The sequence below is a fragment of the Bubalus kerabau genome, chromosome 8, assembly GCF_029407905.1.
Source record: "Bubalus kerabau isolate K-KA32 ecotype Philippines breed swamp buffalo chromosome 8, PCC_UOA_SB_1v2, whole genome shotgun sequence".
NCBI lineage: Eukaryota > Metazoa > Chordata > Mammalia > Artiodactyla > Bovidae > Bubalus > Bubalus kerabau.
In genome coordinates, this window is record NC_073631.1 from 71599445 (window position 1) to 71620006 (window position 20562).

At 37.3% G+C, this 20562-nt stretch overlaps 1 protein-coding gene across 7 annotated transcripts in view; it reads right to left on the reverse strand.

Annotated features, from left to right (window-relative positions):
- Window positions 1-20562, reverse strand: part of TAX1BP1 (Tax1 binding protein 1) — an 83181-nt gene that overhangs the window by 1999 nt on the left and 60620 nt on the right. For all 7 annotated transcript variants that reach the window (XM_055590522.1, XM_055590523.1, XM_055590517.1 and 4 more), the window contains 3 exons: window positions 10712-10895; window positions 10213-10361; window positions 370-452 (listed from right to left, as the gene is read on the reverse strand). In XM_055590522.1, the coding sequence (XP_055446497.1) occupies window positions 370-452; window positions 10213-10361; window positions 10712-10895 (416 nt within the window). The remainder of the gene's footprint in view (window positions 1-369; window positions 453-10212; window positions 10362-10711; window positions 10896-20562) is intronic.

The following is a 20562-nucleotide window of genomic DNA, read 5'->3' on the forward strand; positions in this document are numbered from 1 at the left end:
TACAACTAGATTGACAAAAACCTTTTCTCATCAAATCGAAAAAATACAATTAATGAGGCTCAGTGACAAGAATTCTTCAATTGTTAACTAACAGAATATAATATGCCTTTTGTAAAACTATACAGATTAACTGAGCTTGTCATTTCCCAACAGCGCTCACTCAGTTTACCAACCCAAGTTCACAGCACTGGCTCTCAAAGGGCTGCGTGTATCAGCACCATCTGACAGGCACTAAAATACATAGTGCTGGGCCCCACGACAAGAATTTTGAGTTCAGGAGGTCTGATTCATACACATTTCTAACTTTCAAGGACCATACCTTGAGAACCACTGGTAATCCCAGTTCTACACAGAAAAGAGAGAACTTACCTGGGATCAAAGCAAAAGCCTGTTCCATGCCCACGTAAATGCTGACTTGGAGGATCAGGAGCAGTGGGCACCTTCTCATCTTCCTAGGCAAAGAACAATTTTTGCAACTTTTGAGAAAAGTGAAACCAAACAGAAGTCCCTCAACTTAATCAAGCACTGTATAAAGGAAGGAAGATTATACTTTAAAAAACTTTACTTCTGTTATCAGATTTTCCTGTAAACAGAAGTTTGAAAGTAATTTGTGTTTACAGAGTATTTCACTGTGGACTAAGTCTTACCTTGAAATAAAAAGCAATCTTCAGTGGAATGGAGAGTGTACTACACCAGAGTGTGTGAACGAATGAAGATCAATAGACTTCTGACCTATATGTAGGTAACTTTACTGCATTTTTATCATCCATACATTGGCCACTTTCATAAAAATCTTAAGACTATATTATTTTCCTATTATTCTCATTAAATACCTACTAGTGTGTAAGACAGGCAGGATCTTTGACAATATACATCCACTGTACAATACGTAGAAATTAAAGGAAAACCAGCAATATCTATGAGGTTTGTGTGTGTATTTTGTTGGCAAATACATGAGAAAATTCAACTGGAAAACCGTGTTAAAAGCAAAGCAATGCACCAAACTACAAGTCTCAAAAACCCTGTTGTAAAATAATCAGATTAATTTTTTTTAATATATAACTACCTGATGAACAGATTATCAAGGTAGCCTGCTGAAAACCCTGTACATCTGAGTTGGGATCAAAACCAAAATGCTGGTTTGGATTTCCATGCCTGCATCCCAATGGTCACTTTACAGACTTGCACATTGCTGCTACATCAACAAGGGCGAGGATGGCAGAACAGCTGTTACTCTGACAATTATCCCCTCCTGAAATGGGTTGGGGGGTGGGGTAACACAAGGCTCCCCACTCTCCCCCGCCCATGTGCTTCACCTGAGAAAACACTTCTGTTGGCAAATGATTCCCTTAGGCTATACTTGAGCAAAAGAAAAACAGGATTAGTAATCTAATAGGAGATTGAGAAGCTGAGGAATATTGGACAAGTACTTCGTATACTTCAAAAATTAAAAGTCTTTAACTAAAATCCAGTTTTTAAATCTAAACATACAAAGAGGGAAGATGATGCATAGTTGAATCTGCTAAGCTTAATATGTATGGCAGGTAAATTGTGATTCTGTGCCACATTACTCTGGCTGCCAGATTTAGGCCTTCCAGTAACAATACCTGAAACATGAATCGGCTTAAACAACTACATATAAGATAGTGAACAAAATTTTCTCATATATATAAAATATATTAATTTTTTAAATTTTGAAATGCTATTTAAGAAAATAAAAACATGAAAGGTCTCTTCATATTCTACATTTAGAAATTCTTCGAGAGATATTTATAATAAAATACAACCTTCTAGTGCCAAATATATTAATGGAGCCAAAAATCTCATAACTACCTTTGTTTGTTTTTTTTCTAGTAACAGCTATTTTTCTGGGCTGCAAAATCACTGCATATGGTGATTGCAGCCATGAAATTAAAAGATGCTTACTCCTTGGAAGGAAGTTATGACCAACCTAGATAGCACCTTCAAAAGCAGAGACGTTACTTTGCCAGCAAAGGTCCGTCTAGTCAAGGCTATGGTTTTTCCTGCGGTCATGTATGGATGTGAGAGTTGGACTGTGAAGAAGGCTGAGCGCCGAAGAATTGATGCTTTTGAACTGTGGTATTGGAGAAGACTCTAGAGAGTCCCTTGGACTGCAAGGAGATCCAACCAGTCCATTATAAAGGAGATCAGTCCTGGGGGTTCTGTGGAAGGACTGATGCTCAATAAAGCTGAAACTCCAGTACTTTGGCCACCTCATGCAAAGAGCTGACTCATTGGAAAAGACTCTGATGCTGGGAGGGATTGGGGGCAGGAGGAAAAGGGGACGACAGAGGATGAGATGGCTTGATGGTGTCACCGACTCGATGGACATGAGCTTGAGTGAACTCCGGGAGTTGGTGTTGGACAGGGAGGCCTGGCATGCTGCAATTTGTGGGGTCTCAAAGAGTCGGACACAACTGAGCAACTGAACTGAACAGCTTATACTAATTTATTGCCTCCATGAATCAGCTAACAATAGAGTCTGATGCAAAGGTGCTAGATTCAGACCAACCTATCAGACCTGTTAACCCAACTGATAAAATGTGGACAAGGGGATTAAAAAAAAAGCAATTTATATTTTCTAAGCCATATATAATTTGGTAAGGATAACTCTCTTATTCTATTTTCTACCAGAATAAAAGAGTAGAGGGACTCGAGTAGAATTCTAGATAGAATAATGAGACATTCATGAAATAAGAAACCACCTACTCAGAGAATAGGTTAAGTATGTAATAAAATCTGAGGAGTCCATTAATATAATATAGTCCCTGGCAGTCTTGTCACGCACAAGGACCAAGTTTTCACTCACAAATACAGTTACTCCATTTTATTCATTGAGCTTGGGTATTTCCAAACCATACTAGCTTATATACAACAAATTAGGGAAATGAGGCTATTAAGGCAGGCTCACTGCCAGCAACAAAAAAAGGCTACTGGTAAAAAAGAGAAAGGTAGGCAAGAACCAAAAACATCCAACAGGATTTCAACACTGCATCATACAGCTTTACTATATACATTAAAAGAATGTGAGGACATCATTCAACACTGATTTTTTAATTAATAAACTTCAAATTTATTAGTATTCTAGTTTAGAAAGCTTTCACTTAAAATAATCAAGTTTTAGCACTGAAAGCTGTCAACTCAAAAGGATTCTGAATGGCAGGTTTTAAAATGTAAGTACCTAGGTATTTTCACAAAACTGCTTAATACCACACTGAAATGTATTTATGAACAATTGCAAATAATTAAATTTTCCTTTAAATATTTTCAATAGAATTTTAATCTACAAAGGCCTAAGCCACCTACTTGTTCATATACCTTTAGACCCATCAGCATAACGCTCTTTCTAGTGCAAACGGGTTTTTAAGCAAAGGAAATATATTACTGTAAACTGAAGCCCTACTTGAAACCCAGAACTTCTTACAGGATGCTCAATTCAAAATCTAGTGTATAAATATATTCTTGTTTTTTATCAAGGCATGCTGCTGCTGCCGCTAAGTCGCTTCAGTCGTGTCCACCTCTGTGCGACCCCATAGACAGCAGCCCACCAGGCTCCCCCGTCCCTGGGATTCTCCAGGCAAGAACGCTGGAGTGGGTTGCCATTTCCTTCTCCAATGCATGAAAGTGAAAAGTGAAAGTGAAGTCGCTCCGTTGTGTCCAACTCTTAGCAACCCCATGGACTGTGGCCCATCAGGCTCCTCCATCCATGGGATTTTCCAGGCCAGAGTACTGGAGTGGGGTACCATTGCCTTATCAAAGCATATCACGAGTTTAATCTCTTAGACAATAAGATACATTAAAATCATACTAAATTCAAAACACAATCATGATCATAAAAATATAATTACTGTATGATACAACAATTCCATTTCTGGGTATATGTCCAAAAGAACTGAAAACACGAACTCAAATAGATGTATTGGTACACTTATGGTCATATCCACATTATTCACAATAGCCTAACGGTGTAAACAATTCAAATGTCTACCAATGGATGTGTGGATTAACAAAATGTGGCATATACATACAATGTATGGTGTACACATACATTATTTAGCCTTAAAAAGGAAGGAAATTCTGACACGTTATAACATAAATGAATCTTGAAGACATATGTTAAGTGAAATAATCCTACCACAAAAAGATAAACACTATATATGATTCTCCTTATATGAGGTATCTGCTGCTGTGCTGTACTTAGTCGATCTGTCATGTCCGACTCTTTGCAACACCATGGACTGTAGCCACCAGGCACCTCTGTCCATGGGGACTCTCCAGGCTACTGGAGTGGTTGCCATGCCCTCCAGGGGATCTTCCAAACGGAGGGATCAAACACAGATCTCCCACATTGCAGGCAGATTCTTTACCATCTGAGAAACCTAGGAAACCCAAGAATACTGGAGTGGGTAACCTATCCCTTCTCCAGGGAATCTTCCTGACTCAGGAATCCAACCAGGATCTCCTGCATTGTAGGTGAATTCTTTACCAGCTGAGCTACCAGGGAAGCCCTAGGTACTAGAATAATCAAATTTGACAGCTGACAGGCTGAAGCGGAGGGAAGAATGGAATTGCCATTTAATAGAGTTTCTGTTTTGTCAAGATGAAGAGAGTTCTCAAGACTGGTTGCACAACAATATGAATATACAGTTGACCACCGAACAACAAGGATTTGAACTGCGCAGACCCACCTATATGTGGGACTTTCTCAGTAGTAAATCCTGCAGTGCTACATGATCTGCAGCTGGCTGGATCCTCGAGTGTGGAGCCATGGATATAGGAGAAAGTGCAGATACAGGGGACCAATAAGTTATACTCAGATTTTTAACTGCATTGAGGGTTGGCACCCCTAACCTCCACGTTGTTTAAGGGTCATCTGTACTTAGTGCTATAGAACCATGTATTACAAAATAATACATAGTTAAGTTTTGCCAAGTCAAGTTTTGCCAAGTTAAGATGGCAAATTTTACATTATATGTATTCAACCACAATAAAAACTGCAATCGTAATCAAACCATCAATATGCACCCAGTTACACCAGTTGAATCATTAGGATTCAGATAATCCAGCATTTCTCAACCTTTGCCAGGAATTATTAATTGAAATAATTTAGATATCACTGTTTGTTTAGGTGCTTAGTCATGTCCAACTCTTTGCAACAACCGCCACCCCCCCCCACCATGGACTATAGCCCACAAGGCTCCTCTGTTCATGGAATTTCCCTGGCAAGAATACTAGAATGGATTGCCATTTCCTTCTCCAGGGGACCTTCCTGACCCAGGGATCAAACCCGTATCTCCTACAGTGGCAGGCAGATTCTTTACCACTGAGCCGTTAAGCAACTAGAACTTTTACTAAGTTGATAATTATTACTTTAGCTCAAAACCATCCTTTAAGAAACATCTGCTAAGGCCAAAACCAACACATAAGAACAGAGTACCAATAACTCTGGGTAACTATTACATAAAGTTTTAAATAAATGTTTATCTTTATCCCTCATAACTCTGTATTATTAATACCAGTCAACATCCTCTTTTCATGAGATGTTACTATTCAAACTCCTCCAAACTTCCATGAGTTTGAGCAAACTCCGGGAGACAGTGAAGGACAGGGAAGCCTGGTGTGCTGCAGTCCATGGAGTCACAGAGTTGAACACAACTTAGCAACTGAACAACAACAAACATCCATTTCCTGTAATATGTCAGTGAAGGAATATCAACTGAATTTATAAAGATATTTTTAAAAAGGAAAATAATTTTATAAGATCTCTATTACTTTTCAATTGTCACTTTTCTCAGATACATGCACCCCTATAGTCATAGAAGCACTGTTTACAATAGACAAGACATGGAAACAACCTAAATGTCCACTGACAGATGAACAGATAAAGGTGATGTATATATACACACACAATAGAATATATAATATATATTATAAATATATATAATCTACTGTATATATACACACTAAATATGTACACACACAATCACAATACAATATGTAGTAGTGCTCAGTTGCTCAGTCAAGTTTGACTCTTTGCAACCGCAGGTTCCTCTATCCATGGAATTTTTCAGAGAATACTGGAGTGAGTTGCAATTTCCAGTCATAAAAAGAGTGGCCATTTGCATCTACACGGATGGACGTAGATATTATCATACTAAGTGAAGTCAGAAAGAGACAAATACTAAAATATGACACAAATAAAACTCATCTATGAAACAGAAACAGACTCACAGAGAACAGACTTGTCGCCATAGGAGGGAGAAGGGAGCTGGATTGGGAGTTTGGGACTAACAGATGCAAACTATTATATATATAGAATGGATAAACAACAAAGTACTATTGTATACTACAGGGATATTCAATATACTGTAATAAACCATAATGGACAAGAATGGCCGCAAAAATGTCACTCTTTTCCATATCCAAAAATTAACTCAAAATGGACCAAAGACCTAAATTAAAAGCTAGAGCTACCTTAGATAAATCAATGGTTTCTGAGATGTGGCACCAAAAGTGCAAGCAAAGAAAAAGGATAGGTAAGTTTGACTTCATCAAAATGTAAAACTTTGTGCTGCAAAAAATACCACCAAAAAGAATGAAAACACAACCCACAGATGGGAGGCAAGATCTTTTAAGTCATCTATCTGGCAAGGGACAAATAGTTCTATTTTAAAATGGCCAAGAGACATAGGTATTTTCCCAAAGAAAATATACAAACAGCCAACAAGCATGTTAAAGATGCTCAACATTATCAGCCATCAGGTAAAAGGAAATCAAAGTCATGGTGATGCACCATTCCACATAGCTCCTCTGAAAATAACAGATCCTTCTGAGAACAAAAACTAAAAAGCTCATCAGAAAAAAATGTCTATATCAAAATTATCTCTCTTCAGTTGGGGGATTCACAGTGAAGGATTCATGGTAGCTGCCAACAAAACTGCATACTAGATTCACAGTGAAGGATTCATGTAGAAAGCTGCCAACAAAGGACACATTAATAGAACGTGTGAGCCTCAGTCTTTCAGACATAAAGGAGAAGGAGGTAAAGCTAGTACAGGTGGAAGGGAAACACATTCTATAAAGACATGAAAACAACTGGAAAGTGAGATGTGTGTTAAAGAAAGTAATTCAGCCTTGCCCGATGGACTTTGGTCTAAACATCCTAGTGTACTCAAACTTTATTAAGCATATGATCACTAAAAGATTTTGTCTGATTCTCTGTAGATCTGGAGTGGAGGTAAAGAGTCCTCATTTCTAACAAGTTCCCAGGAGATGACAATGGTGTTGACCCAATAATATTTTAGGGTAGTAAGGGTTTTTACTATGATTCCAAAAAGTGTGCAGAAGGCTAGGGCACCAAAGCAAATTCACAGAGGTACCATGGATTATTTTTAATTTTCTAATTGTCAGATACCATGTAAACAACTAGTTTAAGACAGCTCACAGTTTCAACATTAGACAGTGCTATGTTCCTTTCGATGACATCTTATCCTTAAGATTTTGGCAGTTGCTAAGATATAAAGCAGGTGCCTGGTGAAAACCACTCTGAAATAGAAAATGAAAATGGCTTCAATCTGACTTCAAGGTTTGAGAAGTCATCTGGTGGTCAACAGCCACATATATCCCATTTGGAACAGGTTATTTAAGAAAAATATGACTTTCTTTCATGTGTATTTTTTTTAATGGTTAATTACTACACATTTGTTAGGAAATCATTAGTAGTTCTTTTGGCCTATGAGGTTCTATGAAAAAAAAATTTACTGAGATGCTGAAGGTGCCATGAACTGAGAAAGTTTGGGAACCTCTGATTTAGATAGATTGATAGGTGGTAAAACCACAGCTTCCACAGTCCAACTAATGAGGCTGTAGTACACTTATCAGCTGTATGAGCTGAAGCAAGCCTGTTAGTATCTCTGCTTCCTCCATTTTCAAATAGAAATAGTAACAGTTCCTACCTCATAGGACAGCTATGGAGAGTTAATATATTAAAACATTAGCTGTCAAAACTACAGAAACATCTGTAGCTATCACCATCATAATTACAGTGTTACAGTCACTGCTATTACAACTATTAGGTAAAGGGGAGTGAGTCATAAAAGGCTTTTTGATCTGATAGAAACAAAAGTTTTTGGTGCAGAAGGGAGGGAATTGTGGCAGTATGGGGGATATGGTGCAATATAACTAGAGGGGCCTGTAAGTGTAGCTGCTTCAGCCCCAACTCAAAGGTGCTAGGTCCCATGGCTGTTAAATACTTCCAAGGGCAAAGAACCAGAGAAAAGGAACAGGTCAACTCAAATCTGCTTTCTTTATTCTAACTAAAATGACTAAAATATTTCATGTGCAAGTGATTTTTGTTGTTGTAATGACAAAAATTAAAAAAAAAAAACAGGTCTGAATATAATGAAAATTAGTTTGTCTAATGTGAAAAATTTTCTGATAGCTAAATACAATTACCAAAATGTGCCTATTAAGAGCCCTTCTATCTCATTATCAAATTTAAGCATGTCAGCAAACGAGCACAAGATTCTAACACTGTTTCTCATGGGTTTGCAGGAGGGCAAAGCACACAGATCAGAAAGAACATTCTGCTAATTAAACTGAAGCAGATGACTACAGTAGAGAAGGGCTTGTCACATGTAACATCTGTGCCAAGAATGATCAGATTAAATATGCAAAATGTGAAGTGAAGGTGTGAAAAAGCAGTAAGATAATACTCTAGACTTCAAATAGGCTACAAAAGTTCTGACAGTTTTCCTAATTATTCCCAGTAATGGACACAGGAGGCCAAAAGGCAGGAGAGAGAAATACATTTTTTTCCATTATGGGTATTGAGCTCTAGGGCTGAAATCATGCCTATCTGAACACTGATCAGTTTCTGCAAAGGTTAATAGCAATTAAATGCAGCAAACTAGATTAAATGAGAAACAGGTCATGATACCACTGTACTTGCAAAGAGCACGATAAAGCATTTCTTTTAAATTCTTAATGCACAGAAAATCCAACAAGAGCTGCTATAAGAAAAAGGTCTATTAAATGGTAAAGAAATCTCCTAAATGAAAAAAAGAATGTCATGCTACATTAACTGATTCAATTGCCATCAGTCCATCAGTATTGTGCTGCCGAGATTAAATACAAATGATGTCTACAAGAGTATTTCTCTAAAAAACTATGATACACACACTTCTTCCTCTAAGCTAAAGATAACAAAGAGTTCACCTTATAATTTAAAATGGGATATATTAGTTACATGCAAAACTGAAAAGATGCACACCAGAGGATAATATTGTCATTAACACTTTGCTTCTTCCAATCTAAAACATCTATAATCAAAAGAATATAGTAAATTACTCTGATAATTAAGATTAAACCATCTATGACTACAGTTAATAATGTATTATATATTTGAAAGTTGCTGAGAGCAGACCTTAAATCTTCTCATCACAAAGAAAAAAATTATAACTGTAGATGATAGATGTTAACTAGACTTATGTTATTTTGTAGTATACACAAATACCATTATGTTGCACACCTCAAACTACTATGTTACAGGTCAACTGCGGCTCAACTTTTAAAAAAATTTTAAGATGAAATTATGTTGGGGGCTTCCCTGGTAGCTCAGTGGTATAAAACCCACCGGCCAATGAAAGAGACACAGGTTTGATCCGTGATCCAGGAAGATCCCACATGCTGCAGAACAAACTACACCCATGCATCACAACTACTGAGCCTGTACTCTAGATCCCAGAAAGCATGAGTACTGAGCCCAAGTGCTGCAGCTACTGAAGCCCAAGTACCCTAGAGCCCGTGCTCTACAACAATAGAAGCCACCACAATGAGAAGCCTGGACACCACAACGAGAGAGTAGCAACTACGTGCCACTTTTTGAGAAAAGCCTTCACATCAACAAAGACCCAGCACAAAAATAAAATTATAAAAAATGATTCTTGGGAGAATGAAGATTTATAATGAACATCATTTTTAGAAAAAGATTAAACTATCTTATAACTACAATATTCTGAGATCATTCTCCAAATAAATCCTAAAATATCCTTCTGAAACTTAGTCAAAAAGATGAAGCAAGCAATCATGTATACACACAAGCACACATATTCTCTCTTCCCACACACACGTAACTCTCTACACCGGACAAAAATAAAAGAGACGAGCTCAGAAAATGGAAATTCAATTTACTTTACTATCCTCAGGGTCTTCTAAACCATCAGGGCGGCTTAGGTTTCGAGCGGGCTGGCTGCAGACAACATTATCCTCCAGTCCCCAAGAGGGTACTCTCACAGGTGGCCTTTGGATTTCATCTGGGTAAAAAGCACCATCTGCTCCATCTGAAATAAAAATTTTGGAAAGGTAGGGTAAAACCTGGTCCTAGAATTAGAATCCCTGTCTATTGCAAGGATGAACAAAATATAAAGAACCATTTTAGTGTATCCAAAAAATGTCTTTCTTTTTAACCCAAATGACCTTTAAACTATGTGTAATAAGCAAATAGACTCCTCATTCACGGTGTATCGCTTCTAGATGAAGCCAGTTAAACATTAAAACTGCTTGTTATAAAACAAGATTTCTATTAGAGTTGATTATACCAACAGAACAGTTCTCTAATCCCACAAAGATACAAACAAACAAAAAAAAACCTCCGTATTTGGCTAATGTCAACAAAAAAAGTTTTAATAACCTCTTGTTTCTGGTGTTGCATAAGGATTACCATACTGCAGAACTGGTTGTGTATTTGACACTGCAGGAACATGACCACTTTTCTCTGAGCTTGTTTTGAGACACTGTGAGATCTGATGAGGACTTTGGGAATTCTGACCTTCCAATTTCCTTTCTGCTTGATTTTCTACACTTCTTTTATGTTCCTAAAATTAACAAAAAAGAAGGTGAAAAAGCAAAACAACTGAGTATTTTATAACAAGAAAAGCTTAAACATTTAGCCAAAATATTACAATGATTTCCCTATTATATTTAAAGGATACAGTTGGAAATGCTGGTTCTCAACTTCTCATGCATGTCCCTTCCACATTTAACAGAACTAGAAAGCAAGGCAAAGCCCAATATATATTTTCAAATTGTGCCAATTAAAGTACCCTTTTCATTGAGCTGAGGGGAAATTATGAATCTCTTATAATTTAGCTATTAGTAAAAATCATAAAGCAAAAATCAACCCAGACTACTTCCCTAGTAAATTCTATCAAACATTTTAAAAAATATATTAATCCTATATTAATACAGGATTAAAAAACTCTTACCAGAACACTTTCTCAGCTTACTTTTATAAGGCCAGTATTATCCTGATATCCAAACCACTGACATCACAGAAAAACTGCAGACTGAAACTGCAGACCCTCATCAATACTAATGTAAAAATCCTCAACTTAAGAAATCAAATTCAATATTAAAAAATAATATATCATGACCAAGTGGATTTTATCACAAGAAAGCAAAATTAGTTTAACATACAAAAATCAATGCAATTCACCATGTTCACAGACTAAAGGAAAAACTGATCATTTCAATAAATTTACAAAGAAATATTTTACAAAATCCAACATGCATTTATGGTTTTAAAAAAATAAAGTGAAGTTAACAAAAACCAACAGTGAATCTTAATGGTAAAAAACTAAGTGATTCTATCTAAGATCAACTATTAAGGTAAGAAGGTCTGCTAACCACTTCTATGAAACATTATACTGGAGGTACTAAACAGTGTTAAGATTAAGGCAGACAGATTGGAAAGGAAGAAGTAAAACCATCTTTATTAACAGATGACATGATCATAGAAGTGGGAAAATCCTAAGGAATCTACTAGAACTAGGAGAATGAGTTAATTTAGCAAGGCTGCAGTATATAAGGTCAACATAAAAAAAAAAAAACCAACCAACTGTATTGTCAGCAACACACAACTGAAAAATGAAATTTTTAAAATTCTTTTTATTTTAAAAACCATTAATAGATAAAAATTAAATACTTAGGAATAAATTTAGCAAAAGATGTACAAGGTCTATAAACTAAAGACCACAAACATTACTGAGAGATACAGAAGAGAGGCTCAACAAATGGAGAAATATATCACATTCATGGGCTGAAAAACCTATATTTATACTATTAATTTCCCCTCAGATTGAGTCACAGATTCAAAATTCCAGCAGGTTTTTGTATCAATTGACAAACTTGATTCTAAAATGTACATGGAAACACAGAAGTGCTGAACAGCTCATTTTTAAAAAGCAGAACCTGAAAACTTACACAATCTGATTTCAAAACTTATTATAAAAGCTATAGTAATCAACTGAGTAATTTGGGCATAAGTATAAATAATAGACCAGGCATAGGCAAACTTTTTCCATAAAGAGTCTAATGGTAGATATTTCAGCTTTGTAGAACAGTCTGTCACGGCTTCACAAATCTATCTCTGCTGTTGTCACAGACAATTACCTAGAAGTGAATGGACATGGCAATGTGCTTTAATAAAACTTCATTTACAAAAACAGACCACAAGCCAAATCCAGATGTAGACTTTAGTATGTTGACCCTAATATAAATAAAACAGAAGAGATCCCAAAAATATATCCATACTCATTGCCAATTAATTTTCAAAGATGAAGATACAATTCAGTGGTGGAAAACACATTCTTTTAGACATCTGATGCAAAAAAAAAAAAAAACAACAACCTGGCTATCTGCATATAAATAAAAATTTTTTGACTGTCATCCCATACACAGAACTTTAAATAAATCATAAATCTAAATTTAAGAGCTGAAAATATAAATATACTAGATGAAAATATAGGAGAAAAATCTTTGTAACTCTGGGTTAGGCAAAAATTCCATATAGGACAAATATAGCCTGAACCATTAAGAAAAATATTGCTGAACTGTACTACTTCAGAATTAGCAGCTTCTGCTCTTCAAAAGCTAGTTTCTTTTAAAAATGAAAAGATGAGCCACAAATTGGGATAAAGTATTTCCAAAATATCTAACAAAAGAAATTGGATTTGGAATATATTTTTTAAAACTCCAAACCAAAAACCAAAAAAGATAACCCAATTTTAAAAATTAGGTAAAAGATATGAACAGACATTTCACAAAAGAATATATATGAATGGCCTGCGGACACAAGAAAAGATACTGAGCATCACCAGTTAGTCATCAAGGACTATTCAGGAAAAAAAAAAATTCTTAAAAGATATATACACCCCAATATTTATAGCAGCACTATTTAAAATAGCCAAGATATGCATGAAAATAACCTAAGGCTCATCAACAGATGACTGGATTAAGATGCTGTGTATGTGTATATGCAAGCACTTGATGAAATAAGTCAAAGATAAATACTATATGGTATCACTTATATACACATGAATCTAAAAAATATGCACAACTGTACATACAAAAAAGAAACAAACTCACAGATATAGAAAACTGTGGTTACCAAAGGAAAAGGACAAATTAGGTGTACGAGATTACAGATGCAAGTTATTATATATAAAATAAACAACAAGGATTTACTGTGGGGCATAGGGGCATCCATTATCTTGTAATAACCTATAATGGAATATAATCTGCAAAAATACTGAATCACTATGCTGTACACCAAAAACACAATAATGTACATCAACTATACTTCAATTTAAAAAAAAATTTTAAGGTTAACATTAAGAAATAATAATAATTTAAGAAAACCCTAGTACAGAGAAATTAAACTATAACTGTAACAAGGCAACCCTACATAGCCAATAGGATGACTATAATTAAAAACTGACAATACCAAGGGCTAGTAACTGGAATGCTCATACACTGCAGTGGGAATGCAAAGTGGTACAGCCTCTTTGGAAAACAATCTGTTTCTTAAAAACATACACATACCACACAAGCCAGCAATTCCCTTCCTAAGTATATACTCAAAAAAGGAAAAACAAAAGCCATATCCACAGAAAAACGTGTAAGAGAATGTTCATAGCAGTCTTAGATCATAACCAAAACATGAGAAATAATTTGAATGTCCATCAGCTAGTAAAAGGATTAATGTCCATAATCAACGAGTGAATAAATTCTGTATGATCATATTTTTATGAAATGCTAGAAAAAGTAAAAGTATAAAGTAAAAGAAAGCAGATCAGTGGTTGTCTGGGAATGGGGGTAGTTGGAGGAACTGAGTACATATGAGCACATATATGTGCTGCAATAAAACATTCTATAGTTTGAATGTAATGATAGTTACAGAACTATGTATTTGCCAAAATTCATTGTATTGCATTTAAAATGGGTGAATTTTATCGTATGTCAATTGCACCTCAATAGAGCGGTTTAAAAAAATAAAATCAACCAAAAATATTAACAAAGGATGTGAGGATGAAAATTTTCATCTGTAAAGTAATATTTAGCTGGTTTTGCTGACTGTCATCCCTTGGGAGTACTCAAGATGAGACTTTGTTAAATTTTTACCTATAAAGTGACCTTAAAATAGGGTAAGTGACCTTAAAATGAAGTAAGTCATTGACAGCAAAACTAGTTTGTGTGTTAGTTGCTCAGTCGTGTCCGACTCTTTGTGAGCCCCATGGACTATAGCCCGCCAAGTTCCTCCAAATTCTCCAGGCAAGAATACTGGAGTGGACTGCCATCTCCTGCCCCCGGAGATCTTCCTGGAGCAGGGATCAAACCCAGGTCTTCTGCATTACAGGCAGATGCTTGACCATCTGAGCTACTAGGGTAGCCCTGAGAGCAAAATTGGTAAACATGAAAAATGCAAGTCAGTTTAGGCTTGAGAAAAGAAATGGAAATTAAAAGTTCTTCCTAAGCACGTGAAAGCCTCCTGATGAAACAAAGCCTCCTGATGAAAGTGAAAGTGGAGAGTGAAAAAGTTGGCTTAGAGCTCAACATTCAGAAAACGAAGATCACGGCATCCGGTCCCATCACTTCATGGCAAATAGATGGGGAAACAGTGGAAACAGTGTCAGACTTTATTTTTCTGGGCTCCAAAATCACCGCGGATGGTGACTGCAGCCATGAAATTAAAAGACACTTACTCCTTGGAAGGAAAGTTTTCATAGCATATTGAAAAGCAGAGCTATTACTTTGCCAGCAAAGGTTCGTCTAGTCAAGGCTATGGTTTTTCCTGTGGTCATGTATGGATGTGAGAGTTGGACTGTGAAGAAGGCTGAGCGCCGAAGAATTGATGCTTTTGAACTGTGGTGTTGGGTAAGACTCTTGAAAGTCCCTTGGACTGCATGGAGATCCAACCAGTCCATTCAAAAGGAGATCAGTCTGGGTGTTTTTTGGAAGGACTGATGCTAAAGCTGAAACTCTAATACTTTGCCCACCTCATGCAAAGTGCTGACTCATTGGAAAAGACTCTGATGCTGGGAGGGATTAGGGGCAGGAGGTGAAGGGGACGACAGAGGATGAGATGGCTAGATGGCGTCACTGACTCGATGCACGTGAGTCTGGCTGAACTCCGGGAGTTGGTGATGGACAGGGAGGCCTGGCATGCTGCGATTCATGGGGTCGCAAAGAGTCAGACACGACTGAGCAACTGAACTGAACTGAAGCATGTGAAAAGAGTAAAGAAGGCATAAGAAATATAACATAATGCAGGATTGGTAAGTGAATGACTTACCTAGAACACAGGATTCATTTTAAAAGTAGAAGAAATATACCTAAAAACACAGCTCAAGGGCAATATGCCAGATCTGTCATACAGTTTAAGACCTACACCGTTTACTACAATGGGCCTATCAGATCCTGAACAGCAACACCACCACCATGAAATAGTTCTTAGTAAGGTTAATCTAGCAAACTATAGCGAGCACACTTGAATGTACAAACAATTAGGGAGGCAGCATGACATGGTGGACTGGAATCAGACCAAAATTTGCTTGTCAGCTCCAGTACAAATAACCCTGAGGAACTTACCTTCTGCAGGCCTCAGAGGACCACTGAGAAATAAGGGGATTGTTAAAACATAGCAGGCCCTCAATGGATATTCCCTCATCTCCTGCCAATCAAAAACCCCACTCACACTGCTGTAGTGATTCAGGATGTGACAATGTGAACAGAGAAAAAGGGAGAGAGTAAATTTTAAAAATATTTCAAAGATGATTCAAGAAAAGAGAGGGGGAAAGGCATGAAAGCAGCAAGAGAGTTAAGACATGAGAAAATACTTCTATAAAAGTACAAATCAATTTAAAGGACTATTTTTCTATAAGCAAACAATAAACTACTTAAATGAAGTCAGGGTTTCATCAAAAGATTTATACATGCACTAATACAGTCAAGGAACATCATAGAGAATTTCAACCTACTGAAGAATTTAGGCTCATACTCCACTCCTTTATGATCAAAGATGCAATAAATCCTCTGCAAATAATATAAGGGTAAGAACAGGAGTAATAAGCAGCTTTGATTCCTCATGGGGGAAAATGGAGGCAGGCTAAACAAAACATAGGAACATGGACAAAATTGTTCTGATTGGGCTGTTTGGCAAATCAGAAGACTGAACTGTTAACTTAGAGAAGAGTCTTAAATTTATATTCACAACGCATCCACCTCCCTCCAAAGGATTTATGTTTAGAATTCAGGATATGCATGAACTTAGACGGAAAAAAAAACTGCATCTTTTCACTAACTTCTAACTTGAATTTATCATTTTCTTCAATTATGAATGCAGGCAAAAAACACAGCAGCAGTTGCACTGTGCTGTGCACCAACTGTAGCCTTTGTCACCCACAAAAATCACAGATTTACTCTAGACAGCTTCCATTAATCATTTATGCTGCTGCTGCTGCTGCTAAGTCACTTCAGTCACATCTGACTCTGTGCGACCCCATAGACGGCAGCCCACCAGGCTCCACCGTCCCTGGGATTCTCCAGGCAAGAACACTGGAGTGGGTTGCCATTTCCTTCTCCAATGCATCAAAGTGAAAAGTGAAAGTGAAGTCGCTCAGTTGTGTCTGACTCTTCACGACCCCATGGACTGCAGCCTAGGTTCCTCCGTCCATGGGATTTTCCAGGCAAGAGTACTGGAGTGGGGTGCCATTGCCTTCTCCGTTAATCATTTATATCTATAATACAAATAATACAAATATTACTCTTCCAGTCTCAAAAAGGAAGCAGATCATCTCGTAATATGAAATGAAATTCAGAAAAATTGCTAGTCAGGTACCTGATATTAAAGAACATTTTGAAACAGTTTTACTTTAAAGATATTTTTAATTTTTTCTCTGGTACTAGTCAATAAAATACTTCCCACCATCATTTTTATCATCCTTTGCCACTGTTCTTTCTGCTTTATTTCTTTTCTTTTTCCTTTTCAAATTTCTAGTAAGGGGGTTACACAGAATATCTGAAACAGTATGAAAATGGTAAATAATAAGCAGTGGTTCTGGGAATGACAGAAGCTATTTTAAGATATATTAAACTTCTAAATAAATTTAAATTGGTAAAGTTTCTAACTAAGATATACGAAATTACTTCATACTATTTAAAGTTACTTTTTAAATATATTTTTTATGATACTAGAGAGCAAGTTACTCTAAAAAAACAATGAATTTTTATTCACACGTATGTTCAATAACTATGTTATTGAGAAAGAGGAACCAGACATCAAATCGCTAACATTCACTGGATCATAGAGAAAGCCATGGAATTCCAAAAAGACATCTACCTCTGTTTCATCAACTATGCCAAAACCCTTGACTGTGTAGACCATAATAAACCGTGGAAAGCTCTTAAAGAGATGGGAATACCAAAGCATCTTACCTGTCTCCTGATAAACCTGTATGCAGGTCAAGAAGCAACAGTTAGAACCCTGTATGGAACAACTGATTCATTCAAGGTTGAGAAAGGAGTACGACAGGGCTGTCTGCTGTTACCCTGTTTGTTTAATCCATACACTGAGAACATCCTGAGAAATGCCAAGCCAGATGAGTTACAAGCTGGAATCAAGATAGGCAGGAGAAACATCAATAACCTCAGATACACAGATGATACCACTCTAGTGGCAGAAAGTGAAGAGAAACTGAAGAGCCTCTTGATGAGGTGAAGGAGGAGAGTGAAAAAGTCGGCTTAAAGTCAAATATTAAAAAAACTAAGATCATGGCTGCTGCTGCTGCTAAGTCGCTTCAGTCGTGTCCGACACTGTGCGACGCCACAGACGGCAGCCCACCAGGCTCCGCCGTCCCTGGGATTCTCCCGGCAAGAACACTGGAGCAGGTTGCCATTTCCTTCTCCAATGCATGAAGTGAAAAGTGAAGTTGCTCAGTCGTGTCCAACTCTTCATGACCCTATAGACTGAAGCCCACCAGGCTCCTCCGTCCATGGGATTTTCCAGGCAAGAGTACTGGAGTGGGTTGCCATTGCTGTCTCCAAGATCGTGGCATCCAGCCCCATTACTTCATGGCAAATAGATGGGGAAAAGGGGGAAGCAGTGACAGATTTCCTCTTGTGCTCTCAAATCACTGCGATGGTGACTGCAGCCGTGAAGTCAGAAGACGTTTGCTTCCTGGCAGGAAAGCTATGACAAACATAGATAGTGTGCTGAAAACCAGAGACATTACTCTGCCAGCAAGGTCCACATAGTCAAGGCTATGGTCTTCCCAGTGGTAACGTATGGTTGGGAGAGCTGGACCGTAAAGAAGGCAGAGCGCCAAAGAATTGATGCCTTCAAACCATGGTGCTGGAGAGTCCCCTGGATGGTAAGAAGATCAAACCAGTCAATCTTAAGGGAAATCAACCCTGAATACTAACTGGAAGGGCTAATGCTGAAGTTGAAGCCCTAGTATTTTGGTCATCTGATATGAACAGCTGACCCACTAGGAAAGTCCCTGATGCTGGGAAAGATGGAGGGCAGAAGAAGATGGCGATGGCTGGATGGCATTGCCAATACAATGGACATGAACTTGGGCAAACTTTGGGAGATGGTGAGGGAAAGAAAGGTCTGGTGTGCTGCAGTCCATGGGGTCACAAAGTTTGACACAATTGGGCGACTGAACAACAACAATGTTCAATAAATATTTATTGAGTATCTAATATGTGGCAGGCACTGCTCTCCAGGCACTAGAGATTCAGGTACAACCAAAACATGTAAAAATTCCTGCTCATGTGAAGTCTGTATCTAGAGCAGGGAAGATGGACAGGAAACAAAATAAGTAAAATATACATTCTGTTAGATGATGATTCATCTTTTTTTTTTTTTTTTTTTTTTTTTCATTTACTCACTCAACTAACGCTTAATGATCATTTGGTTTATCCCAGGCACTGTTTGGATCTAGGTTTCAGTGCTGAAGGAAAAGGATTTAATCCTAACCTTATAGAGGAGTAAGGGTTCTAAAGAAACACTGGGAAAAGACAAACATTAAGCAAGTTGCAGAAATAGCAAACAAAAATTCTTATAAATGCACTCTTTAAAAGTAATATAAAACTACAGTGTGACAGCAGGAAAATTAACTCAAGAAGACAGGAAGTAGAAAGCAAACTGGCCTACTTCTATTGCATTCCTGACACGGTAGGGTATTAACTGATAATAAAACTGCTGATGCCAGTACATTTCTTTTACCAAATGTTTTTATAAGCAAATGCTATAAATTATGTTTGACCCATTAACATTAATTTGTTTAGTCATTCAACAAATATTTAACTTCAAATTATCAAACACTATGAGTGAAGGTCACTCAGTCATGTCCAACTCTTTGCGACCCCATGGACTATACAGTCCATGGAATTCTCCAGGCCAGAATGCTGGAGTAGAGACTACAAATACAATGGTGAATAAAACAGATATGATTCCTGTCTTCATGGATCTTATAATTAAGTGAAGGGAGTTTTAATTAAGAGAAATACATACAGAAATAAGTATTAGTAAAAGTATAGTTCCCAGGTGTAAGTTTAATCAGATCAGATCAGATCAGTCACTCAGTCGTGTCCGACTCTTTGCGACCCCATGAATCGCAGCACTTCAGGCCTCCCTGTCCATCACCAACTCCCGGAGTTCACTCAGACTCACGTCCATCAAGTCAGTGATGCCATCCAGCCATCTCATCCTCTGTCGTCCCCTTCTCCTCCTGCCCCCAATCCCTCCCAGTATCAGAGTCTTTTCCAGTGAGTCAACTCTTCGCATGAGGTGGCCAAAGTACTAGAGTTTCAGCTTTAGCATCATTCCCTCCAAAGAAATCCCTAATTTAGAATGAGAGGTCGAAGAAGGCCTCTGTGAAGAAGAGTCATTTAACCTGAGACTTTAAGCATAAGTCAAAGAGTAGTAGGAGTACTTAAATATTTAGAAGAAAATATTAAAAAATTTGGGGATATACTTGAAAAAAATACCACTGGGTTAAGACAGAAGGGAAACGATTGAACAGGTAAGATGGCCATAAAGTAATATCTGTTGATTGCTGGGTGAAAAATACAACAGAGTTCATTACATTATTCTCTTCTTATATATGTTTAAATTCTTCCGGGACTTCCCTAGTTTAAAGTTCACTACCAAAGAATTGTAGGCAAGAATATTCTTGGCAAAGTACACGAACAAGGGCC